This window comes from Neodiprion lecontei, chromosome 6, assembly GCF_021901455.1.
Source record: "Neodiprion lecontei isolate iyNeoLeco1 chromosome 6, iyNeoLeco1.1, whole genome shotgun sequence".
Classification (NCBI taxonomy): Eukaryota; Metazoa; Arthropoda; class Insecta; order Hymenoptera; family Diprionidae; genus Neodiprion; species Neodiprion lecontei.
In genome coordinates, this window is record NC_060265.1 from 31219808 (window position 1) to 31247293 (window position 27486).

The 27486-nt window shown below is 42.7% G+C and overlaps 1 protein-coding gene across 7 annotated transcripts; it reads right to left on the bottom strand.

The window, feature by feature from the left end:
• Positions 1 to 81: 81 nt before the first annotated feature.
• Positions 82 to 27249, bottom strand: LOC107225290 (hexokinase type 2). Of its 7 annotated transcripts, XM_046743837.1 has the most exons (8): positions 19562 to 19772; positions 14447 to 14511; positions 3884 to 4046; positions 2469 to 2824; positions 2280 to 2379; positions 1806 to 2160; positions 1336 to 1606; positions 82 to 1219 (listed from the first exon to the last, which is right to left on the bottom strand). In XM_046743837.1, exons 2-8 carry the CDS (start codon positions 14492 to 14494, stop codon positions 1142 to 1144), a joined length of 1371 nt encoding a protein of 456 aa, XP_046599793.1. In that variant the 5' UTR covers positions 14495 to 14511; positions 19562 to 19772; the 3' UTR covers positions 82 to 1141. The 7 variants fall into 7 exon arrangements, with proteins under 7 accessions (XP_046599793.1, XP_015521193.1, XP_046599795.1 ...); XM_015665707.2 differs by lacking the exons at positions 14447 to 14511; positions 19562 to 19772 and adding an exon at positions 26994 to 27249; XM_046743839.1 differs by lacking the exons at positions 14447 to 14511; positions 19562 to 19772 and adding an exon at positions 24708 to 24749.
• Between the last annotated feature and the right edge of the window lie 237 nt (positions 27250 to 27486).

Genomic DNA, 27486 nt, shown 5'->3' on the forward strand with positions numbered 1-27486 from the left:
AGCACTCGCTCAAAGGAAGAAAAATAAAAATTGAACACACAGACGAGAGAACGAAAAAAAAGAATAATAAACTGTACAATATTTAAATCTCACATTCTTTACTAAAAAAAAATATTTCACAATTATCATCTTGAATATTGATACATCATGCGAATATCATTCGTACTTTCCACAATTACTCGTTCGCACATTCATCAGTTTTCTCAACATATTATATTCATATACAATATTTATGTATACAAGATAAAATAATAATAATAAGTTATTCCATCAAATTTTGAACAAGGTACTAATTCCTAGTTCGTTATTTTACTTGCTATAATTTTGTTGTTAAGGCGACTCTATGTATGTATAATGTTAGTTCGACGTTAAGTACATCATATCAAATTGCTCAACAATTTAATATAAAACCGACACACATCATTATACCGGAATACAGTAGTACTTTTTTTTATTTTTTTGCTACCAATTTTCCCTATAAGAAATTTTTCATTAAGTAAACAATTAATATTTCGCATTAAGTAGCACAAGCCTATCAGGTGTACCGAACTCCTAGATTTTTGTAACGTAAGTACCTTACTTGGATAAATAGATGATTTATACATCGTGCTCGTTCGTACGAAAGAAAGTAAAACTAAAGTTCAGAAATATACAATGCATACAGTATCGTAACTTTCGTTATTAGCAATTCGATTTTTTCCGTTGTTTCGCTAGAAATATAATTAACCAATCTGTAAATGATTTCAAGAATATTAGCCTAACAAAGGGTTTTCAAATTATGTAGTCGCCTGCAGTGGTTCCTCGTAACGGTCAACGTCCGACATCTTCGTCGCACCTTGTTTATTACGAACGTTGTACGAAAAATCGAAGTAAACCACTATTATTATCCTACGAATAAATGAATGATGATTACAACCCACGCCAAGGTCATATGTTTAGGAACCGAATTAATCAGCTATTGTACATACTAGGTATATTATACATGTAATAATCAGATTGAATGGCGCGCGCACGCACCAGACTGACATCGCTCTAATTTCAAGCTAAACGCTTGTCTGCTATATGTACACGAATGTGCTGATCATCACGTTGAATTGAATTAAGTAAAAAAATTCTCATTAGTCGTTGATCAGGTGCGTCTTCACCGGTCTCGAGAAGCTACGGCGGCGACCAGCGCCGCTCCACGACCACTACCGTCTTCCGACAACATCAGGTCAAACTGCAAGAGAAAATCGTTTCCAATAAATAAAAATTATCCCACAATCGAGCGGATAAATCATTTGCGAATATTTTATTCTTCGCGTCTACTTCTGCTACTAGTCCCGATATACTTGCCTTATGACTCTGAAGATGACCAATTTTCTCTGTCATTAAATCATGGAAATGAGGATGGAACCTATAGACAGATCCGTCAATACCGACAGTAACGTTGTCCTCTCCCATTTTGTTGAGGAGAGTAGCGATTCCGGCACTGGAAAGGTGAGCTGCTCTCCGCGAGACAACTGAACAAACATATCTCACGTTCTCGCAGTCCTGATCTACGGCATTCCGGATTCCCAATTCGGCCAAAACTTGCCGGCAATTCCCGTACTTGCCCTTCGCGTCACTGTATGGAGAAGAAATAATTTTTCATTCGCCGCATGACGTTTTATTCTCAGTCTTTGAGACCCTATTGAATGTTGAAGAGATACTCCAAGGACGCATACCACGAATATTCGTAGACTATTTTGGGAATATGCATATTGAGAAATCATAAGAAGAAATCACAGTGATGCTCAAAGTGAAATAGTAAAATTCCCAACTACCTTTCGATCTCGGATACGTATTTCGTGAAGAATTTCCCCCTCTGTCGTAAGCCATTCGGACATTTTCCACCGAATAAGAGACCGTCCGTTGCTAGTTTTTCGAGCACGAGGCGAGTCAGCTCGCCCATGTACATCCCCGATATCATTTTCTCGAATATCTGTCTCCTCGGGTTTATCGAATTGTTGTCGATGTCGTGATCATACTCAGTCAGTATGAAGTCAAGGACGCCACCCTCGCCGAAAGCACCCCACTCCGTGTTTATCAGCATGTTCGGTTTGTCGTAGTTACCGCTTTCGTGATTCACGCACTGGACATTGCTAGTCTTCTCCACGTAACAGGCGTTCGAACCGGTACCTTTAAAAATCAGAAAACAGCAGGTGATGGATGATAAGTTGGTGCACAACTTTTTATTCATCGATCATCTATCTAATTCGCCTTCTTACGATCAGAACTTAAATAGCGATCACACCCACCAACTATCAGACCAATGCGACAGTTCCGGTTCTTCCACGCGCAGGACATGAGGGTGCCGGTTGTATCGTTCAGGATGGCACATACGTCAATTTTCACGTCCTAAAATACAAAGGAGTGAATGAGTAAATAGTGGACAATGTTTTACACGGATGCAAGGCAAATTTACGTCGTTGCGTTCCGATTCTTACGTTTCTCCTAGCGATTGCCTCCTCGAGCAGTGCGACGACGTCCTCGCCGACGACGCCGCTGCAGTTGAATCCCTTGGTCCAGCGGACCAGCTTTCCTTTGGTAAGTCCGAGCTGGGTCAAAGGAAAGCTGAAGGTAAATCCCAAGGGAAGAATTACATCGTCGAGGCCGAGGTCGGTGATGAAAAGTGCGAGGCACTGAGCGATGTGATCAAAGAGTTGCTTCCCGGTGCCAAGCATGAGACTCTGTGGTATCGCGTAGATTTTGCTCTTCATATCAAAGTTGTTACCATCCAGGGTGATCAGCAGAACACGGAAATTCGTTCCACCCAAATCAAGCGCCAAAAACTTTCCCTTCTCTGAAAAATCAATCAATCGATCAAATTCCTTTCCAGGATATAATACCTATATCGTATAATTTTCAAGGCTATAATAATACACCCATAATCACATGTAATCGTAATAATTCATGTTCAACGTTACAAGCGAAACATCGTGAGTTGTACTTGACTGTGGTAATTCAGTGTGGTTCGATAAAGCGATACCGTCGTAAAAAGTCGACATAGGGTCATTTTTGAACTTGAGCAGGTACCTGAAGAATTATTTGCAGATTCGACAATATAACAAGCTCACAACTCGTGAATTTTACCAACTGAATACATTCAAATTTTAGGATTCAACATTCAAGTTTGTTTCACGGCAAAAGAGCCAAAATTACTTTTTCGACTTTATTCTTGTTTCACTCATCATCGATTAAAGCGTCCTTTGTCAATATCATACTAGTAAAAGTAAAAAATTCGTTACGATTTTAGTTGCGCAGAAATGTGGTTCTAATTATCATGAACGGTCTCACAAACAAAACATGTTGCTTAAAATCATCCGTTTCACTATCGAAGATCCACTTTATTTTTACAATACTCGTTTTATCTCCGTCTGAACTATGTTGAGTCATCTTAAACCATTCGCCTTGTTTATGCATGGTGAATAACAACAGCGCCTTGTTATGCGTGGTATATTATTAAGTAGGTTCACAAATACACAACTACGAGGTTAAATCTATGTCTCACATCATTTAGTCGCATGAATAAATTCTGGGTCATTGCCTATCGTCGGCTCGATTATCACTTCATAACGATCATTAATCTTCACACAGAGGACAGGATATACATGTGTGTACATGACATCATTCAGCATTATTATTAATTTTCAAGTGGACAGCAAATTCATCCCCGCATAACGGTGAAAATTCAACTCGTAATCTGAAGTCGAGATTAGTAAAAAGGAAGTCAAGACGTGGCTTTAAGATTTTTATTGGAAAAAAAAAAAAAAACTGGAAACGAAACACCAGTTTCATACATTTTATCTCGTGCAGTGTTTTGGCAACAAGACAATCTGCAGCAATATATTTATAAGCTTACCAGTGCCATTCGGAAGATCCTGGACGTAAGTGGTGAAGCATTTAACAACGGCTTCGTCGTGAGTTGCCTTTGATAAACCTTTGTTGATTTCTTCGGTGAGCCTTTGCATGACTAGCTTCAGTTGTTCATCGGAGAGCACCAGATCCTTGCAGGCCTCCCTGATCTGAAACGATCCAGCAATATCGTTTTATTTCCTTGGATAGGGTCAATCATTATACCTATATCATACAAGATATCACGACGATACGTAATAATGTATAAATTGTAACTCATGCATCGCGCGAATAAACGGTGCTGTATATTTTTCGACCCAAGTTCGCTCAACAAGTGTATGAAAATCGCAATGATTGAATCGACTGGCTGAAGATTAATCGGAGAGTAAAGTCCGCTATGGCGTGAAGAAAATGACGCTGCGCAATTTTTGTACGAGCCTTACAGATAATCTTCTATAATATAGTATACATTGCAGACGTAAAAGATTGGATGACCATACAGTATATAAATAGGTGTGTAGGATGACTTTTAAAATCCGTCGAGTAGCGCACGATTATTGAGAGCTTTTTTCTCTCCTCATTCAAATATCATCCAAACCGGCGGCAAGTATACATACACATACAACTGATCGTTTACTTCGCCGTAAGCTGCAGAAACACGTATCTACGTATGTACGTACGTACAGTACATGGTACATGAAGGTTCTTCCCGATGCGTTGCCGCGCGCAAATGTTTACCCACACTAGTTGCATTAAACCGAAAAAGACATGACAAATAGAGTTACGTCATACTAGCGTACAATAGGCATAATAATGACGAGTCGCGGGAAAACAAAAAAGAAAGAAAAGAAAAAATAAATTACAGTCGTTGCAACACTGCAGCCCGGTGCATCAGACAGAGCTGTTCTCCTCGATCTCTCCCTGTAATTACCTACTATTATACTAAACTATTTGCATACTTGTGTTAAAATTGATCCTGCCCTAGAAACGACGAGTTTCGCCTCGCACGCGAGACACGAGAGAATTATTGTCACGGACAGAGGTGAACGAGTCAGAGATCGACAGGCCAACAGTCGATATGCGAGTTATGTTTATGATTGAATTGTCGAAATCTAATTGCACCGATCCTCAATGCCCACACAATCATACTATGTATATGTATCATGTACATTATACCGCACTGTCATATAGGCGTAAGCGGTGGTGCAAACTGCAGGCGGTCACGAAGCTCGGGGATTACCCGACTTATGCAGCTGCGTTACGCGAAACTGAAAAACAACGATACAGATAAACGTTAATATAATATTTTACAACTACGTAGCGTCCCGTTATTGTCAAGCACCGCCACAATTGTTTGTTATATTTCCAGGCATGTCCAATTAGCCACGTACGTGAGGTAAATACACTTATAATACGCATACATACTTATGGTACGTACACGGTGTTACGTGCTAATCATCATTTCGCGCTCACACTAATTCTTCGTCTCTCTTATCTCGAGGTTTTTTCACTCTTCGCCAGACTAAACAATCCCACGCACATACCGTGCATGGACACCTGACCATGCATCGCCTCTCGTTCCCAGAATCCTAATCACGCTCCTTCCAATAACCGTATACCTCGTATTTACCTCTCGATCTATGCACGTCTTTCTCTTTGCGACTCTCTGATTGATAATCAATAAATCGCCGAGTGCTATTTCACCTACGAAACCCATCTTTGCTTTCAAGACCTCAATCAAGACTCCTCATCCCGGTCGTTCTCATTGTCAAACGCAAAGGCGAAGTTGAACCCAGTCGCACTCTATTCCTTGCCGCTCGGGAATAAACGGGTCCCGCAAGTCGTTACAATGGTATATCGGACGTACCCCGTATCGCCTCGAAGCGCACCTGCACAATTCATTGAACGTATCGAACATGATATGAATAATTAATGGCACGGAACAAAGGTCTCGAAAATTTTTACCTACATACGTATAACCGGCTAGCGTGGAACAAAAATTTGTAACCGCGGGTGTGCCCAAATATTACAGTTCTAAGGCAATAGACACGTAGATCCGCTTTACAGGTATTAACCGCGTAGATAGAGACCTGGGCACCCCGCTGGATTATTTACCGATTTGCAGAACATACTCCCTACCGTAGATATACACTTTTACATCAATTATTGTTATTGCACAACGCAGAAGAGTATCGACTTACGACTGTGTCGCAAACAATAGAACCATCCTCCACGATATGATAATGTTACGGGTATGCATACCTATGGCGGAAGTTGTCGAATAAATGAATTTTGTTAATACATGCAGAAAGCTATCATTCACCGTTGACAATGAACTTCTCATTGTGTAAGAACAATGCACAGGTATTCACGACGACCGTTAATTAAATATTAAATCATATCCGTATAAAAATCCAGCGACTCGCTTATTTTTCTATCAATTTAAATTGATCTATTTTTACAATAACCATCAGCTGTGCGGTCTTGAGATTTAAATTTTCATTTTTTCGATGATTGAGATGAGCAATAAAATATCATATAACACACGCATACTTGTATCACACAAGTGAGCCGAAAATTGTGCTAGGTAATTGCAGAACGCGCGTCAAACGAATGCCTTCCCTTGGCTTCTATTCCGCACAGTTAATTAAACGCATCCACTTCGCAGGGGTCGCGTTGAGGAAGGTTTTCCGCGATGTCTGTTATTCCTATATCTGCGGTGCTATAGCGAGGTCTAACATCGATCGGCGACGAGTCACTGACTACTATCGCCATCTCTCTCTACCGCTCCCTCACTTTCTCTTCGTTCTTCTCACTCTCCCTCACTCTTTCTCTGTCTATCAGCAGGTATTTGGACGATTGAGAGTTGTTCTTTTGTATTTGCACTGCTCGTCTGTTTTCATTCTTTTCTTTTTTTTAACTCTAATTAAATAAAATGAAAATACCTATCTATGTGTATCTCTCTCTCTCTCTCTCTCTCTCTCTTTCTCTCTCTCTTTCACGCCATTTCTCGGATATCGCGACACACCCGCCTCTGCCAGCCAATGCGAGCCGCTTGCTCACGTGGAAGCGGTGAGATATATACCTATCTACATATACTATATACATATTGTAACGTTTTAGGCGTTACGTTAATAAAATATGGATCCGCGAGTTTACTTATTATCAAATCAAAGGCGTGAACAAAAATATCGTGATAAATGCTTTTAATGTAATATACGTGTTTCTTGTTTAAAGTCTGAAACAAGACTGTTTTTACAATAATATCGGTTGGCGCAGCAACCTTATTCTTTTTAAAGACATAAGACGTTTATAAACGTCTTTTATCTATGCTGACTACTAGATCATTAAAGAGGGGGCAAAACGGGTGATTTCACCCTTTGTAACAATATAATATAGATATATGTGTGTATACACTATATACGCGGCCCTGCGGACTGACCGAAGAGACACGTTTTACGGGTATACTACCTGCTCGCAGACAATCTCCTCGTATGTATCAGCCGCAAGTCGATTAGTGCCACAGAATAGAAAGTCGCACGGTATTTATCCAACTGTGAATAGTTTAGCTTTGTCTCATTTTTTAATTCTTCTATGTCAACGCTCGAAACGTTCTTCTCGAAAATCACATACATAGATGCGACACGATTAAATAAAACTTATAATATCGTTTTTGTTTCACTGTACATTTTCTCGCTGCGTTCAGATCGCATTATCCGTGTTATAGCATCTACACCGGTATATACAAAAAATGAGTAATTTTCCACAAACGATTGAAGTAACGACTCGGAGTAGTGTTATACTTATATAATATGCATAAACCAAACACCAACAATGATATTGACCAGCCGCCGCAGGTCTTGTGACACGAATCGATCGATATAAGTCGAGTAAGGCTACGCAAGTACGTATAAACGCAAATCATTATACCGTAGGGAAGGTACAGCAAACGAAGGTTCGTTAACAATATATGACCCGCGTCCCGTTTATACCTGTAACGTAGGTATGTATAGTATGGAAACGATATACCGTATACACGCGCAAATGATGTTTGGCATTTACTCACGTTTCGTTTCGACCCGTTCACAGCCATGGCTTACAAATCCTGATCTGACTGCCGACAAGGTGTACGGACACCCTAAATGCAAACGCGTTAAGGCTTGCGTCACCGGCGTACGGAATCCCAAGCGTTACGCCACTCGTCTAAGGTTTTGAAAAATTCATAATATACGATCTTGACGATATTTCGTCAGCGGAAAAGTGGCAGGTCACTTGTACGCGAGGATCTCCGGCGCTAAAGATCAACCGTTCTGATCATGAGAGGTGAGGTACAAGCGTTTCATCTCATCTCTTCCCATCTCACCCCACTCCTCGGCCATCTTCTACTTCTCTTCCTTCTCTTCTCCCTTGACAGGAACGTGCGGTACGCAGACCTTCTACCAAGCGCAAATCGACGACGTGTGCCGACACACGTGCAAGCGCCGCTGTAACTTTACCGTAAAATCGGCAGATCCGCGCGTACGCTTGTATAACGATAGACTTGGTATCGATAACGCGGGTATAGACCGCATACTTGCGGGTCTTTTTTATCGCTCTGATATACCTGTGCGTGATGTCACCAGCGCTCCGATAAGATTCGACAGTTTCCTTTTTCGGTCGATATTTTTTGAAAACATTCTTTTAAGGTTCGTTTTTTCCGGCTTAATACGACCGCTATAACACAAGCTCATAAATCGCGCGTTGCTGTCTCTCCGGATATTCGTATGTATTTTTATTTGCTGAATGCACATAAGTCCAAAACCAAGTATACATATATATATAGGTACATATACGAGAATCTAGCTCTGTCTCTGTCTACGCGATATCTATTAACATGTCATATAATTACGCTTCCGGCACCTCCCTTCAACACAAGTATGCATATCGCAACAGCGATAAAAAAAAATGTCCAGCGCCAAGACAATGGACAATATTTCCTGTATAAAATAGTGGCACATGGTTTGTCCGCAAATATAATATAATAGCCACTCCCCTCTTCGCGTGTAATATCGTCCTTTGTTGAAAGTCATGCGAGTTGCCAGCAACTTGATCTAATCTTCGATGGATCATTATAGATTGCACCGGCGATATTGTGGAGAAGCAAATCAATCGGACAGTTTATAATTGGAATGCAATTGGAATCGAATCGCGTATGAAGAAGCTATCATTTCAAAACTTGCGTTTCGTTCGCTCAGACAAAAACTGGTCGTTGTCACAGTTTTTTCAAGTATTCGCACTTATTTGTCGAATTAACGAAGTACGTGGGTGACTTTTCCGCGTACAACGCGCAAGTTTAATACCTACGTCGAACGTGCACACATAGGGCATGTGTTAAAGTATTAAAGGACGCGGTATCCTTCTTGGAAGGACACGTTACGAACGAGATCAGAACTGTGCCGGTGCGTGCGAAAACGTCGAAATTTTGGTTTCAACACGCCGGCGTTCTGCCATTCGCACTTCGCTCGACGAAATCATGACTTCTTGACGTAAAACTGTGAACAGGGCACCCATGGTACCCAAGATACCCGATTAATCGACAAATAGAGGGTATCGACTTACCTCCGGCAGTATCGGACTCCGCATCCCCATTTTACCAACTCCTATTCAATGACGTACTTTCACAAGTTTCCCAGCAATACAAACGCCACTCAAGTTATAACGCCTCGGCAGTTATAAAATTTTACTTATCTCTCTGCGATAGAAGGAAAAAAAAAACAACTACTCTCCGTGTCAGTAAACCAGCGCCTGTACGTCTCGACTCGCGAGCCAAATGCAAAGAAAATAACAACGCGTTTGCGTAAGTGCGATATTGTATGTTTAAATGCCCGCGAAATATGTCTTCTGCTCGCGACAGCGCAACTTGTTCGAATATCGGGAGGCGAATGCGGCTCTCTAGTACCGGTCGCTTCGTGTCGAGTCTGGTCGCTCGGTTTCTCTATCTGCGAGAGGGGCGCGCGCCTCTGGCTGAAACCTCACACACGTGTCACCCGCGACGAGAGATACGCAGGACTCGCCTCCTCTCTCTCACTCTGGCGAAAGGATCCGCGAGAGCGGGAGCGAGAGAGCGAGAGAGAGAGAAAGAGAGGAAGAGGGAAAAGCGTGTGTGTGCAGGCGCTATGAATGAGTACCGCGAAGCTGCGGCGGAAGACGAGAGGGGAGCGATTCGCGTTAAGGAGGAGCGTCAAGGGCAAAAAGGTCAGGCAAGTCCCGGGCCTGGAGGGGCGCCCTGGGGTTCCTCCTCGAAGGTCACGGATATTCACGGAACGCTGACGAGGACAATAATCCGCCAACACCGAAAGAAATGTCCCTGTTCAACAGTGCGCCATGTGACCAACAATAAGTCTCGTAACTAAATCTCGAGAGCAGTGCGTGAGCTGTCACAAGCCTGTAACGAGATCTTTCGTCTCCGCGCGACGGAGGAGAAACAACGGTTGATGGCGATGGGAAATATCCGCGATATCGAAACGGGGTTGAAAAACAAAAGAAAAAAAAAAAAAAAAAAAATTCCCAAAATTATGACGTTTGAATAAATTTCGACACGCGCGTCATACCGCGGTCTGAGGTTGAAGTCAAGGAGTTAGGGGTGCGTGGTGCAATCATCTCGAGATTCGCGCAATATCGCGCAATCCTCGTCGCTCTGGGTAGGAGGAGAGATGCAATCGGGATGATTATTTCGAATCTGACGCAATTTCGAGCGGCGCCGGCCGCCGTTACGGCCCTGAGCCGCGTCGAGGCGCAGGTCCGTCGCGACCGCCGCCATGCTGCGCTCCTATTGGCTGGGAAACCGGGGGCTCGAGCGGTCGATCCCTTCCCTGACGTCACAGGCTACCCGGCGTGCCTTGCTCGCCTCGGAGCATTGCTCGCCGCGACATACATATACACATATGGTATGTATATTGGCATCGTGCGCATATCGCATACCTACACCTACATCAGTGATTCTCGGTACGTCGCACCTTCCCGCCCTACGACTCAACTGCTATCGTTATTATCGTCATAATTATCGTTGTTGTTATTATTAATAATATTAGTATTAACATCAACGTTATTCCCCGAGTTATGCCTGCGTAACGCAAATAGATATTGTTATGCTGCTCGTATATCGATGCACTTGGCACTCGTGTAATTATGACGACTGGAATGATGGTATGTGTCATGATTCGTGTAGAAGGTTATACGCGGAAAACTGCATGCGGTCAAGAGGATGCTTGTAGTACAACCAAGTAAAATGTCACTCATTTTCACCATCGCCAAAGTCTTCGCATCACTGAATTCTGCGAGAATGCCTGATGTAAAGCTGAACAAATAAATATACCTACGCAAATTTTTTTTTCTTCGTATCGTGCGAGAATGACGCCAAAAAATTTACGATATACCCACGCTAAGTCCAGGCAATTCAATTGCACGCAATAAAATATTTTTCTGCCTGATTTTCGCGCTTAAAGACTTTTCTTAACCATAAATTTTTTTCCGTATTGCGTGTAAAATTTTTGTAAAAGCTCTGATGATATCCAAACTAAGCTGAAACGACAATTAACGCGATCGACAAATACCGAATACATGTATGCACACGGCTTCGTCCCAAGACCGCTATTCCTCGATTTAGAGAAAAATAGTACGTAAGAGCGAGCTGCTTAATCGCGGATCGTTTCGCTCGGTTTCCTCTTGTCGGAGTGTCAGACACGCGACCCGCCTCGTCTGCAAATAGTTTCTCCGTTCAACGTAAGCGATTATTCAGTAAAATTCTTGGAATTAGTTTGTCGCAACGATTATCCGGTCTTGACGACCACGTACCAATTTCAATGTAATCGTATACTCGGTCAGCGGAACGATATATCATTATTCGTAAAAGAAGACGATGACTAGAAAGAAAAAAGAACAGAAAAATGGGAACCGAAACTGAAACTGAAACTCAAACTCGTCGGATATACGCGGTAATGAAATCTCGCTGTATCGTATACGGTATAAATAATGAAAAGCGTTCGGGAGCGCCGAACGATCATGTAACGCAAAACGACGCGTAAGCAATGAAATGTAAAATTAAATTCAGACATCACAGTCATGCAGCCGTATACCTACGTTATACGTGTCATTATACCCCTGGAATACCGATGTAGAATTGCAAATGACCGATTGGTTATACGTCATTAACGACGAATGCTCGTAGTTGTTGACCTTTGCATCAAAGTTCGCAAGCTGCGCCAAACTTCAGCTACATATGTTACATCTCTGGACATGTAGATATAATGATAGTATACAGGTACAGCCGATATACGTAGGTATAGTTTGCAGCGGTAAGAATCTGTCTGCAATATTCTGCGCAGAAAATCAAGACGATCAAACATGGATCAAACTTGCCTGCCGCATATTCGGTTCATGATTTGTGAGCCTCTTTTCAAAAGTAACTACACACACGTAAGTATGTAAATACATACATATCTATCGCATAACTCAGCTTGTGCTACAGCGCAGAAATACTTCGGTCGTAAAACAAAAACTATACATATGATAATGAATATTGTACGGTGATTATGTCGGGTTCTCGCAACTCGGTCGCTTCGTACGCACGTGTTTTAATCTGCGTGTAAGTATACGTTATGCAATGAGTTACTATAATAACAGGTATGTATGTACATGCATACATGCAAAGGCAGACGTACAGAGGCATTATCGTTATTGAGGATCAACCGTATTCCAATTATAACCACGGTAGGTAGATACGTAGGTACGCGGGCACAGGTGCAGGTGTAGGTGTAGGTGTAGGTGTGACGGAGATAAGGTGTTTAATCTTGGTGGCAGACCGGAGGCAAGCATTTTGAACACCGCTTCAAGATAAAGGCAAGTTAAACACCTGATAAAACAGGAGCAGCCGCCGCAGCGCCGCGTGAGTCCGACATTCACGGACGTCTCGCGATCCACTTTGACTTCGTCATCGTGCCCTCTCAAATAATCGCTAATTCTGACGCAACGCCGCAGCCGGGAGGCTCGTCCCACCGACATTCTTTAATATACATGCATACTTACCGTTCCTGCAACCCCGCCCCCCGTTTCCCGAATCTCCGTACCGGGTCGCCGACTTCGGATCTTCGCACTTTTATCATACCGCTACCGTATCTGCCGACCGTAACGATGATGACTTTGGCAAACGGTTTTTTTTTTTTTTTTCTTTTTTTATTAAATTTTATCTTTACTTTATTCGTGTCAATAGGAAAGTAATAATGCAATTTTATCCTGCTATAGATGATGTTGCCAAGTATTACACACGGTTTGCTGTACGCGTACCTGCACATAGTTTTATTCGCGTATCGTGGTTTCGTCTTTTTTTTCGTATTTTTACGATTGATCAGAAAAATTGTCACCAGAAGCGTAATCGATTTATAAAAGGAAAGAAAATCATTCCGTCGTTGTTTTATTTATTTCTATGCTCATCGGCCTGAAAGATTGAAGGAAGAAAATATGCCGGAAATAAATCTCGCGATTGCAATTACAGACTGATCGCCTGTAATAATAAACACGCTTACTAACGTATGCGAGGTTCTATTTTTATAAATTTCTTACACGCGAATTGGCCTAGTCCTGTATACAGAAAGCACGTGCATCGAAGCACGTATGCCAACGACTGGACCGTTGGTCCAGCGAGGTGCCACATGTACCGACGTACGTATGCATGTACGTGATGCTCGTCACACAACGAACGGAAAGAGAGTTAATAGCTTGAATTGCGAGCCGTTTGTTAGCGTCGAAAGTTTGGTGAAACGATTGATCGACTTTCCATCGCGAACGAGTGCAGCGTGTGTACGGTGTACACTCGTCTACGATAGTGATAAATTAATCTGAAAAGTAGTCGATGCGTAAGAAAGAAAAAAAGGAGTAGAAGAATTAGAACGCGCCGTGCATTTCTCATACAGATGACCACATACCTGTAGAAATTACATCGGATAAAAAGTATAACATTTTTATAATAATGCCGCTGTAATGAAGTTCAAATCGCGTGGCGGTCGAACAGACAGCGCAAAAGATTCGTTTTGAGTGTATGAAAGAATTTTTCATATTACATACCAGAGTACACATAATATATATCAATTATAATTCCCGGCCGTTTGCACAGATATTATATCTGTCACAGCTGTATAACTCGACCTTGCAGACTTTATAGAAAAAAAGCTAGTCACGGCACCTGTGTATTCATTATATTATTATTCCGTATTATCTGTAATAAGAGGAGTGGAAAAGTTTCCGAGTCGCGTGATGTGAAGAAAGATAGTTACATTTTTCATGGCCATACCGCCTGTCTATTGGCATAAGGTCCAAGTCGCAAAAAAAAATGCGATTTAAGTGGCAAAAGAGCGTGTAGTGATTAAAAAAAAATTTTTCATCACCATTCGCACTGAAAATGATCAGAACGTATGATTCAATCGAAATTAAGCGTTTGACAATATAAAGACAAATGTTCGTATGTAAGGCAGATACGACCTTTTTCCATTAACAGGTACACGAAGAAGAAAGATCAAAAGAGAAGGTCGTAACAAACATTTTGTGTTTTGTTTCTGCAATCGTTCTGGAAACCGTTGAAACGCATCGTGGATCAATCGAGATCTGCGAAAATTCAGAAATGTTGTGAAAAAATTCTTCATGACAAGAACGAAAGGGCGTAACCGCAATTTTTATTATTTTTTTTTTTTTGTAATCGCCCCAAAGACTAACGAATCGCGTAAACAATTGAATCTAACAAAGTTATACAGTGAGTATGACGATTTTCTGAACGTCAACTGTCCAAATCGTCAATTATCGGAATGATAAGAATAACAATAATAATATTCGGCGTTTACGCCATTATGCAATTGGACGCGCGATATGGTAGTACGGAAATTGGGACCGAATAATTTATCGATCTTGATCAAACCCGCGAGAATTCACTCCGAGTGCGTAGGAGTGAGAACTTGACCTTGAAATCGAGCGCGGCTCAAGTCCCCACGTATTTTGAAGATCGGAATCGGGATTAAATGTACATTCACAACCCATTTGTTCCAGGCCTGCAGCAACGATCCGTCGATTCGCGACGGTAGTTTCGTTCTGCATCAGGCATATCGGTCACTTGAAGAACTCGAAATTAAATTTGCAGCGATTACCGAAATGCAAATAACTGACGTGCTTAACCGTCACTTAGCATCCGAGTCGTTAACATAATGCAAATATCTCCGGCGCGACTTCTTCGTACGATAGCTATGTTGAAAAATAAAAACCACAACCACTTACTACGCCTCGACCTGCACCGCCGGTTCTCTTTTACCGATCATTACCTTCCCCTAACAGGCATTTAGCCCGGGCGTTAGGCAGTAATAACCGCAGACATTGTTCACCCGACTCGACGCAGTCGACGCTTGTTTTATGCATAGCCCATTTTTGTTTTCTCAAATTCTGACCTAGTACTTCGTTGAATTCTTACGAAATTGTACGCGCATTAATTCTTCGATGTAACCGTTACATGTACACAAGCAGCAGAGCTTGCTGCAAGGATTGCTGAGCAAATAAACAATTTATTACCCGTCGCAAGGTGTTTCTGTATCCAAATCTGACTGACTGCGCGCAGGCGTAAGGCATAAATATTTTTCATTCTTATCCACTTCGGCTGATGAATAATAAGCGTATCAAATTATGAAATGGCAATAACAATGTGTAAAGAGCTTTTAACTTTACAGTGACTGAGAATATCAGGAAAACATTTTATCTCGATATTTTGGTACAATCGTTTAAAATCATTTGTACAAAAGAAAAGTTTCTCATTGACGTTCAACTACTACATGTTTGTTATTACTCAGCTGCAAAATCATGCTCACCGTAGGCATGAAATTTGTCTACATAATTTCGAGGAAACTCAATCTCCTTTCAATTTACTGTATTCCACAATAACAATCATTCAAATTAAACTATGAAAAACTCATGTGAAAATCCAGCGTTACATTATAAACGTGATGTTTGGCGAAGTCGGCGAACAAAAATTGCGAGAGAAAATAATGCGTACACGAGGTAAACCCATAAGCGTAATGAGTTACGCACACGGAAGAGGGAGAAGATTTAAAAAGAAAAAAAGTCAACCCGCGGTCAGGAAGGTACATACGCGGATCTTCTCCTACGTCGCGGCATCGCAGGACAGAAATGACGCAACTGGATACATAGTTGCGCGCATCGAACCGGTTTGCGTAGTGTGCGTATACCTGTGTACGTAGGCGCATAGAAATAATATACACACATTGAATCGAATATAGGTTCGCAGGCGTACGAAACCGCGTACCTATACTCGCGTTTGTACACACACACGCAGCGTGCAGCATTGAAACTAACGTCGCAGATTTCCGAATCGCAATACCGGTTCTTGTAAAAGTACTTGTTTTAAATAACTGTTGCAGCCGCCGCGAGGGCAAACACTTCCGCAATACCGATTTGTCATTGTATCCGGCTAGCGAAAATTATTATTTAACACCGCGGACTCGCCGTGTACACGCGCGTATACATGCACATTATTATACGAGGAAGCACCCGGCGCGAAATTATCATTTTCTTCCAACGCGATCTTAAACGTTTTTCCTTGTACTCGCATGCTTACGGATTTACTTAATTTTCGTTAGATACTTTTCGTTTCCATATCATATATACCTATACACCTCTGAGAAAAAATTCCAAAGGGATCGCATGCATTTTTATTCAATTATTGTACCGTACGAGAGATGGATTTTCTAGCGATCTAACGAAATAAGTAAAGTGGCAGAAATTGGAATCTGTTTCATAGGTTACATACGTCGTGATCGGTTAATTGCGTAACCGGTGATCAATTTGAACCTTGCCATGCAGAGCAACGAAGAAGAGTCACGATATGGTTTCTTGGAAAGTACGCTGGGCCGGAATATAAAACAGCGATAATAATCGGCCTTGATCGGCCTTTCGTCGATCTAACCCCCGCCTGCCCTGCCTCTCATCCATAGGATCGTGGAAATTAGGTATGCCATTTTATTACACATACATTTCTAGGCGTTGGATCGCGTTCACGATCGTCTATACATTACGGGCAAAATGACGGCGTAAAAGTGTAAAAGTTTCGCTTGCATCCACGCGAATGCCTGTAACAGTCGTAGGATTACAGGAACAGAGGCAGTATAATATTGAATTTTACGACTGATAAAGCGATCACCGCATAACATTTCCAACCTGTAAGCATGTTTGCTGCAACCCAGGCAGCTATGTACTGCGATCAAATTGCAATACCTGTAGTGCATTTAGGCTCTAAGCGACAAGTTTGTTTTGCAAACGTTGAAAGTTTCACCCTGTTTCGTGTTACCATCGGTTGTATATGGATATGTAGAGGTTTGGCCTCGAGCATTCGCACCCGAGATCAATTATGATTATAACATAAAATGTCAAGCTGCGGATAAGATCGTCGAATGCATAATTCAATCGCCGTATACCTGTAAGGCACACACGTTCGATATCCCTGCGGTGTACGGTTGAAAAATGCGGATTTACGGGAATTTTATACTTATGTGTTATATACATAGGCAGTCGGATGTAAAGATTCGCGAAGAGAAAGGGACAATAAGAATCAACGATGAATATTAAAATACGTGTATCAAATAAATTATATACCTATACGACCAGGAAGCTGGTTAAAGGCCGAATATTAGTGAAAGATCAAACTAAAATGACTTTGTTTCGCGGCCAAACTTAAGTGAGTTCGTTAATCTAATCACGATTACAGAAGTCCTGAAAATATTATTTCGCAAAATCATATGGAACAACATGATGCATCCTTCGTACCACGCTTACTAATTTACGAATATAACTCGCGAATAGGCCTGGGCATAACGCTGGTATGTAGCTAGCGATGGACGCTGACAATGAGCTAAAAATCACCGATGCGTCGATTAATCAAGTCGATGATAATAATCGAACACGATTCGATTGAATCGGTAAAAATGAATCGATTAATCGATTACTTCGTATTTTTTTTTGAAACGGTGCTTACGAAACAAACATTTCGTAAATTTCATTAGGCAGTCTTGATAGCGGTAAAGTTTTTTTTTTTCAATTTATAGTTTCATTCGAACCATTTTTCAATTTCAGGTGAAAATATTTATTTATCCATCACTCGTTGTATCAAATAAGGTACTTGGTAAGTAAGACAATGATGCTAATTGATACTTTGATCACATAAATTAATACCGCATCGCGTCGTTCATAGGAGTAAAGAACGGAAACCAATGGTGAGGTAAAATCATCGAGTCGATCGATTAATTTACCATAAAAAATAATCAATTATACTCGATTAATCTAGGAAAAATATGTGATTTCATCGAAAATCGATTAACCTCGGTCATTCTTAGTATAACTAAACGTGTCAGACCGCGTATGTTATGATTATTGACGCAGTATACACCATGCGTGAGGTAGATCAGTATGCAAGTAGGTATGGGCGTCGAAGTTGAAGGCGCGAACTGTAAACGTGTACGAACGTTCCAAGCGGTGTCTCACGCACACACACACACACACACACACACACACACACACACACACACACACACACACACACACACACACCGTTGCGCGCGTACCCATGTATGTATATTGCCGAGCGTGCGTTCTAATTACACCTACACGCCTTCGAAGACCCATTGTACATTTTACGTAGAATTATGGTTACACGTACGCGGTATATAATACGCCATGTTTCGGATACAGCACGATGGACCGCACATAATTTGTATTATTTATACGCATATCATGTTATCTGTATAATGTGAACATATTTTTCGTAAATACATCATTCAAATAATACATGTACTCTTGGGAGGACTTATCGAATAACTCTCGCGCCGGGATCGGGATTAAGATTTTCTTCTTTCAACTTCTCGACCGCGCGTGTTGCGCGGACTGTTGAAAATTAGTCTGAACAGAGTTTCTCGGCTAATATCAGCTGAAAGCAACACGGGCGTTGACGTCAAGCTGCGCGACTGGTAAAAATATGCATATATGTGTGAGGGGCACGCGGTCTGCGTCGGCACTGTCCGTCGCAAAATTCTTACCGCCAAACGATCGATCCTATACCGATGACCGAAATCACGTATACCAGCCTCGACTTTTGAACTGACCTTCGATAAGTCTACCTATAAATTTGAATAGGATAAGGGTCATTGCTGTACCTCGTTGTTTCGTTGTCGAGAAATTTCGAGCTAAATTAGAGATCGGGGATTTAAGAATATACTTTATACGTAATACGTTATGCATTTATAAAATCGTCAGAGTCACAACAATCACAACGACGTCGCCATCCGAGAGAACGGGGCCCAGACGTCGAGATTTATACCAGGCGTGTAACATCAAGATAAGATTGTTAAGCATAATGTTGATTTCGATTGATTACGATCAACTCTTCGTCGGCTTTTGCCGCGCAGTTAGACGACGCGTTGTAGCTCGAAAGGTGGAAGGGAATGAAAAAAGGAGAAAAAAACGGCAGATTTCCGCGCGAACGTTTATACGCGCGTTTATACCTTTCGACGGGTTTTTGCTTAATTTTCCTGCCCCCTCCCCTGCCCCTCTTGCCTCGATTAAAAGGAAAGGCGAGTCGTCAATTAGAGAGTTAGACAGAGAGACTCACGAGTTGTTCGGGCGTCGTGTTTTTCATGATGCGTGTTCCTCGCCTCCGTTTGAAAATTTCCACGTGCTGAGGTGCGGTGTAAGGTGTGCGGTGTAAGGTTTCGGGTATCCGGTGGTCCGGCGACGTCGAGGCACGATCGGCTAATGCAAGTTGCGAAACTAACCCGAGAAACGCGAGCGTGCGACTCGTGCGGCGAACGACGCAAGTCTGTGAACCGAAATAATCGCGAGGGAGAGACGAAGAAGAAGACGAAGAAGAAGGAAAACGAAGAGAGAGAGAGAGAGGCAGGGAGGGAGGGAAGTACGCACCTAAGTACGTACGACGCGCAAACACGAACACACACACACACACACACACACACACACACACACACACACACACACACACACACACACACACACACACACACACACACACACACACTCGCGCACACGTCTCACGCTCGACGGTGAAAGGACGCCACGGTGGCTTTAAAATAACGCGACGTGTCTTATATACAGGACCTTATATACGTATGCAGGCAGTTAGGCAGGTATTAATAATGGTTGTTCGTTCGTTCGCCAGTCCGACCTTAGAGTCGAACGTGCGGGTAACGTGGAAGAATAGTAGGATTTTCTTTGAGACAACGCGCTGCCCTCGCCCGACATGCCGCACTTGCGATTCGTTTAATCGTGATGCAGGTTTCGTTGCCTTTGAAAAATCCGAGGATCGTCCGCCGATGCAGCGCAGAGCGCGACGGATATCTATAATTATTTACGATCACTGTCGCTGCTTAATTATTATTAATTACCGATCATCGATAGATCGAACCAATGTTTCGTCGTTCCGTTGATCATCGTCCAATGCAGACGCGACCGTGTAAACAAATTGTCTATAGGTGCTGCTGCAGGGATGCGACGTTTGACCAATAACGACGTATAATTGACACTTTTCCAATCCGTTTGACGTAACGTGAACTTCTAAGTCTGCGGGTAGGTGATCCTCGAAAGGAAAAGAGCGCAGCATATATCGTTCCAATAACTGTACCGTATGCACGTACATACGTGACAGCGGACAAGAGGCAACTATCAACGATATAACGAACGGCACGGAACTGGAAGACTTTCTGTGACTGATATCGAGTAATTTACTGATTGCGCACACGTCGGTGTGAACATAATTTTTCCGAGTCGATCAAAGTTGGAAAGATAAAGCGACGCTCTCGATCCGCGAATCGAACCCTACAGAATCGTAATAACTAAAATTTATAGAATGGCGTTGAGGTACAAGTAATAAACCTGTGTCGACTTCGAAGAGAACCGTTGGTAAAGACGAAAATCATTGGAAATCAGATTTTCCTTCTCGCCAATGTCTTTCGTAATTACCTTGCTTTGTCGTACATAGGTATAAGCGGTCTTGCGATCAGAAGTGATCGGTCTAACGGCAGAGTATTCTTCCAGTCAACCGAATCCGATTCATTGTAAACTTGAATTTTGTACACCTTGTGTAGGTAACGCAGAGGTCGGCACGTGAGGATATCGTAAAAACTGAACACGCGTTGCTTCCGATCAGTGAGCCAGCCAACGTTACATACGATTCGTAAAACTGAAATCCCCACGCCGTATGTAACGTATGAAATACAACATCCAGTGGTCAGCGTCGTTCTATACATATTAAACACGTCACCCTAATGTATAATTATACGTATTCATAGGTAGGTATATGCACTATTACGAATGCCAGCCGTCCGTCGTTTGCGACGACGGAATTGTACGATGACCACAGCGGGATATTGTGTCAAGTGTAAGAGCCAAAATATATCGATCCGTACAGAGACGGTCCCGTGAAGGTGTAGCAATTGTTAAGAGAGCGATTAACGAACGGCAAACAATTCTTTCACAATCCGATATTGCGACCACATATACAACGTGACGGCATACGATGACTCTCGGTATTCGAGCGACGATCGAAAATACACCAACATCGAGCTAGTACCTGTGGGATTTGAGATTGGCAAGGAATGCGGATCGTCAACTTCGATATCGATCCCCGGCGTCGCGACGCTCCTCCGTCCCAAGGTGACCTTCGGTCACGACTCGCTGTATATCCGACGGCGTCGTTCGCCAGCGACAAGTCGCCACGCGTTGCGTTGCGCGGGGGCCGATGCTCCGAGATATTGGTACACGCGATACGAAGCCGTGAAGAGTATTCGCGACGTACCGCGAATTGAAAACGAACGGGGGATGGACTGGAGCAATTTTGGCGAAAAATCAGTCACGTTCATCTTTTCGTTACATCTGCAGGAAATATTACCCTTACCCTTTACATTCCGCAGTCGCTAGGATTCCGAGATCGAAAGCCACAGACTGCGGCGGCAATACGTGGGTATACTGCAGACGAATATCAGATTCTACACCGTCACAGCTGTATAAGCTGTAAAAAAAAACTTGCACGCAGGCGCCTTTTCGACGAGTCGTCCGATGAAAGGACGCGCGGGTCGATTATTGCCCGCCTTTTACCTCATGGATTTTTCCGCCCTCGTGTGTTTGATCGCTGATCGGCTTCCGAAATTTCGCGCAGGGCTCGAGGCCTCGTTATTGAATAAGCGTAGGCATTTCAAGGTCCGAAATTAATCAGGACTTATTGACGGTTAAACACGAATATGTGTACCGATGGCGCGGCGCTTGTTGCCTCGCGACGAACGGAGTCGAACAGCAGGAATTGGTAACAGAGGCCGAACGTACCCCGAGGACCAAGAGACCACTGGTCGAATAACGCTGACAACCTTCGGGCGAAAGTGAAAGGCGCTTAATTACAGGCGTGCGAATGTCGGGTGAATTTGTCGAATGGTTTATAGGTATAGAGGTCGCCTGCTTGACGATTCTTCGACGGATACGTGGGTGTGCAGCAGGGTGGAAATCAAACGTGTCTGAGAATCGGTAGAACGGTGGGGTCGAAGGAGGATTTTAGAGAGAGAGAGAGAGAGGGAGAGAGAGAGAGAGAGAGAGAGAGAGAGAGAGAGAGAGATGAAGGCAAGAGCTGGGTAGATTTTATTTCCTATGCAACACGGGTAATATTTGATAAGTCTATCGGTATAAACCGGTTGGATATACGTATGACTCGCGATACGTATTTGAAAAAATGTTCACGATTAAAATTCTCACCCGGGAAGGACTATTTTAGTAAATACTACGACATTTGTGGAATTACATTAATTAACCAAGTCCAGATAAAGCCGGAGAGTTGTTAACAAGTGTACGTGGTGATTTCAATTCTACCTTGCCCGAGATGTTTGCACCTGTAACGCATTTGTAGGATTTTACGAAAGCTCGTATACATAAGTATATGTTATATTGTTACGCGAAAAAAGGTAAATTGTTTCGTTACGTTTGGATATGCCGATGATGAATATCGGCGTGTAATATACCTAGAGTAAAGGTAACGATTGCCTCGTTGATTAAGTGAATAAGTAAAACAGTTAGTCGATCAATTGCCTTTGCGGAAACAGGAGGCGCGCACATCTCTGCCTTCTTTTGCTCTTTGCAGCATGGCTTCCTCACGACTACAGTCACCGGCTGAAAGTTCAAGATACAAGGTCAACGCTATCTCTCAAGGTCGCCCGGATTCATTCAATATGCTTACCCGGAAATTTTCGCGAGAAAATAAAAATACGAATATTAGGAAATCCTGGCATAGCCCGGCATAATTTGGCCATGCAGTGAGAGTATATATTATAAACCGTGTAATCGACTTTGACAAATTCGTACCAAATTCTCTCCAGGCGAGTGTCCGTGCTCCATTTCACGACGTATTTATAACACGTACAACAATTGCAACCCGAATAAATGTTTAATTTTTTTTCACGCGCAGCACTCACAATCAAATTGGCAATAAATCATCTTTCAAGTCCACCTTAACGCGACTATTTCCCCTAATCGATCACGTCACTGCGAATTTCAACGAAACGGAGCATAGAAAATAATCGATAAACAATCGAAATCGTTCAACGTGAGATTCAAGTTTTGCGCAACCGCTGCCTGCATCTGTCACTGATCATCGCCGGCTGATCGTCTCGGCTCACGGACGATCAAGTACCTGCGTACATCTAATTAATTGGCGAAAAAGCAAGAATCAACGTTACCTCGTCTATCGGTTCGGGACTGTAAGAGTTGTTTGCGTCGTTCTGAACCGGTGCGGCCTCGCCATTTTTCGCGTAACATGTGCAGATTTTGCTCAGAAGCGAACCGTTCTTCGTCTTCATATTGCCCGACAGCCAGTAACTTCACTTCCACCAATTAATCTGACCAACGTTTCTAAATACCAGGCGATGCAGTCTCGGATGCACTGAATTGTTCAGCGCGTATTACACGGAATCTGGCTTGACGTAGTAACAGCTACTTATATTCTTACAAAGAATCAGACAGCGGGGTAGAAACACTCGCGGCGTTTGAAAACGGAGTGTGCAGCATCCTCTGGGTACGGACCTAATCTATATTATAAGGACGTACCGGGAGGGGAGAACCTGACCTGCCCGTCTCTCGCTATCCCACCGTGCAAGGGCCAATGGCAAGCCGTTTCACGGCCTGTTTCGATTCCATGGCGTGTGTTTGCACGCACGTATCCAACGGGGGTGGCTCGGGAGGCTCGAGGGCCCTCGATTCTTACTTCCTATTCAAAATATTACCCAATTCTCACCCATGTTTGCCACCGAATGTTTGGGGAAAATATTCCAGAACCTGAGACTCTGTTTTTCCTGACATTTCCCACGATAGAAACCTGATATTTTCAGTTTTTCCATGACTCAATTGAAAATCCCCTGACAATTCTGAGTTTTCCATGACCCCTTTTAAACGATCCTGACATTTACAAGTTTTCCAGGTATGTCGTCCGACTTCTACATTTAACTGAAATAATCACGCCGATGAAGAATTTACTATACGTTTTGTAGATATTTAAGTGCATATGATGAACAGCACGTAACTTGTTTCGGATTCAGCCGTACTCTTTGCTTTTCTCTCTTTTCGGTAAATTACAAGTGATTAATGGACAAAATTAGTGTATCGTACGTGCGAACACGTTGCATGCAATTACGTAAAGTCGAGGCCCCGTTTACGTCTTTAAAAAGCTTTACAAAAAAAACAATTTTGTTTCGCATACGTCACAGTACCTTGATAGTCGGTTTTTGAGTACACATAATCGGCGGGTTGATTTTTGCACAATATCTTATCCTGAGTCTTGAAAGGATAAATAGTCCGCGATGCGTTATCAATATTTCTTACAGCACGTCTATAACTATGTGGCAAAAAGTCAATCACGAATTCTCACGTTCCTTTCACCGAAAAACAAAACTTTTTTCGCAATGACGTTGAGTAAGACCCACGAGTTTATTATCATTAAAAATTATCAGCAATTAACGAAACCAGTTCCGCAATATTGCACAATTCCTTCGTTGAAGCAATTTATAACCACCCCTGTGCGATTCGATCGAGACTTGTTTTCGCACTACCGGATAAGCTCGAATTATATACATGCATATACTCGTTGCGGCAAGTGTCAGATCACGTTGCAGCTGTAAAATAAGCAATAAATACATATAGCATTATTGCTAAGTAAATGTGACAGCTAAACCCTGTTCGCGCGCGGTGTAATAATTTATAATCTTATCAGCACACTTCAATATCCGTTATAAGCCGACCTTGAAACATTCCGATTTGACAATAAAACGATATATCTTAGGAGCAGTAATTTTTATAGCACAACAGGTCGAACTGCCTCGAGTTCCCCGTGGCGAACCGTTATAACCCGGTGTTGTGAAGTGATGCCTTAAAATCGTTCATTCTCGATCTGCCGCAATTGGAAACTACAATTCCATGCACTTCTCGAGTGATTATGTATGTTGCATCTCAGGGTCACTTATTCGTTGCCGAACGCGAAAGGGAGAGAGAGAAATAGAGTGAGGGAGAGTAAGAGAGAAAAAGGTTGCGTCAGCCGTACTCGTTTTCAGCAATAAATGACCCATATTGTTTTGCAAACGGTCGCATTGAATTTCTGCAATGTCTCAATATGCGGATACTGTACGATGAACGACATTTGATCAAAAGAGTTTTATCGGCAATATACCTAATGGATAACACATCTGCCAATAATCGATAAAGCAGCCGTATAACCCTCGCAATGCGATGGAAAAGTTCCACCTTTTTGCCAGTGAAACCACAATGGATGTGGGCACGATTCGACATCATGTTTCTTCTAACTCGTGTCTTAATTTAATGACCGCGTATCAGACTCATCAACAAATGATAAGTATCATAGGGATTATCCGTTTAACGTGCAGAAATCTAAGCAACACCACGGGTGTGCGATTTTATTGCACTTGTAAAGTCTAGTTATTACATGACAAATGACAATAACAACTTCGCGAAATACTTCCTATACTCTATATCGATCTATATTATATTCGGCATCACCTTATATCATATAGTTTTATGACGATGATTTTGTAAATTCGTAGGATTGTATGGATTACTAGAATCACTAGAGACGGTTCATTTCGTTTTTTTAATCTGTCCGATATTGTAATACTTTAATCACGAGAATTAGCGGCGAAAAATTTTACTATTCCTCGCCTGTTGTCAGCGCAGCCAATGAGAGGAAATATAACGCGGCGTGTAAATTGGGTTTTAGAGGTACGGGCTAGCTACGAACACTCTTCGATTGCAGAAAGAACCCTTGTGACGGAACTCTTGGGCACTCGTTAACACGCGCGTCGGTGACTATCAAAAATAGAAATTCCGCGGAGCCGACGAAAGACCAAAGACCCAAAGACTAGTTCATTTTTAAATAGGAAAGTCACATCTTACAATTAGACGCACGCCGACGGCGAATTCGAGCGGATGTGCCGGCTCCACCCCTTCCATTCTCTTCATTCCCCCGTGCTATTAACGCCTCACACGCGAATTACAATACGCGGTATATGTTAAGCCCGTGTACTTACATGCAATCACGTCGTAAAATTATGGATAAAGGTAACAAGTACGCAATTTCATTAATTGCGTTGCATTAATTGTCCCTGAAGAGGAACGACGCGTCTCGTGAAGATGGGAACGAATGATCGGGCGAATGAGAGATCGGAACATTGCAATAGAGAACTCGCGGGACTATATTCAAATACCAAGGTGACACGAGCGCCCTCGATGCTCAGTCAAAGCGGATGGCAATGATATTCAGTTCAGTGGAACAACGCGCATAATACACCTGATCATAATATTGTTTTGTACGTAAGGCGTTTCGTGGATTACAGAGCGTGTAGAAGTTTGGGGACCGGAATCGGTGACGGTACGACACGTCCCGATTGCAGTAGTAACGCAGGAATGGCGTACAACCACGCCAGCGAGTCGAGTCACCAAACCGCAGCTAGGTATAATTACTGTTATATCAGATGAAAAATGCTCACAGCTGGACCGACGTGCTCCCACTTTTCATTGACATAATCCCAATTCTCCTCTTCCATGACGGCCTTGGTCACAGTGATCGCGAGAATGAAGGTGTTATCGGTATTGGTATTCGATACGAGGTACGGTCAGGCTCTCCTCCCCTTAATCGCGGACCGCGATGATCACGCGCGACGATTGATGAATGAATCGAGAGCACGACGACGAGACAGGAGCTCCTCGGAGCTCGGCTCTGTTTCTCTTCCACCCGCCAGCGAGACGAAGCCAACCTAACGACAGGGATGCGCCTCTTCCTCGAGACGCGACGCGCACCACGTAACTCAAGCGTAGATCGAGGTATCATTATACAGGCACACGAGTCGTTACGTTGCGTTTCGACTTACGTCACGGCTAACGTGTTGGCTCCCCATCGGGCCAACGGGACGGAAATACATCAATCGAGCGTGGGGAAGGGTATTTTTGGAACATCGACTTCGTTAGTGGCTTCGCTTCGGG

Bases quoted from the DNA above. Each gene is read 5' to 3' on its own strand.
- LOC107225290 (XM_015665706.2), bottom strand. From the start codon at position 23,801: ATGAAGACGAAGAACGGTTCGCTTCTGAGCAAAATCTGCACATGTTAC. The intron at 4,047-23,681 runs GTAACGTTGATT...GGATCGTTTCAG, and splicing joins GTCCCGAACCGATAGACGAG to ATCAGGGAGGCCTGCAAGGA. The intron at 1,607-1,805 runs GTAGTTGGGAAT...TTCTCCATACAG, and splicing joins TACGTATCCGAGATCGAAAG to TGACGCGAAGGGCAAGTACG.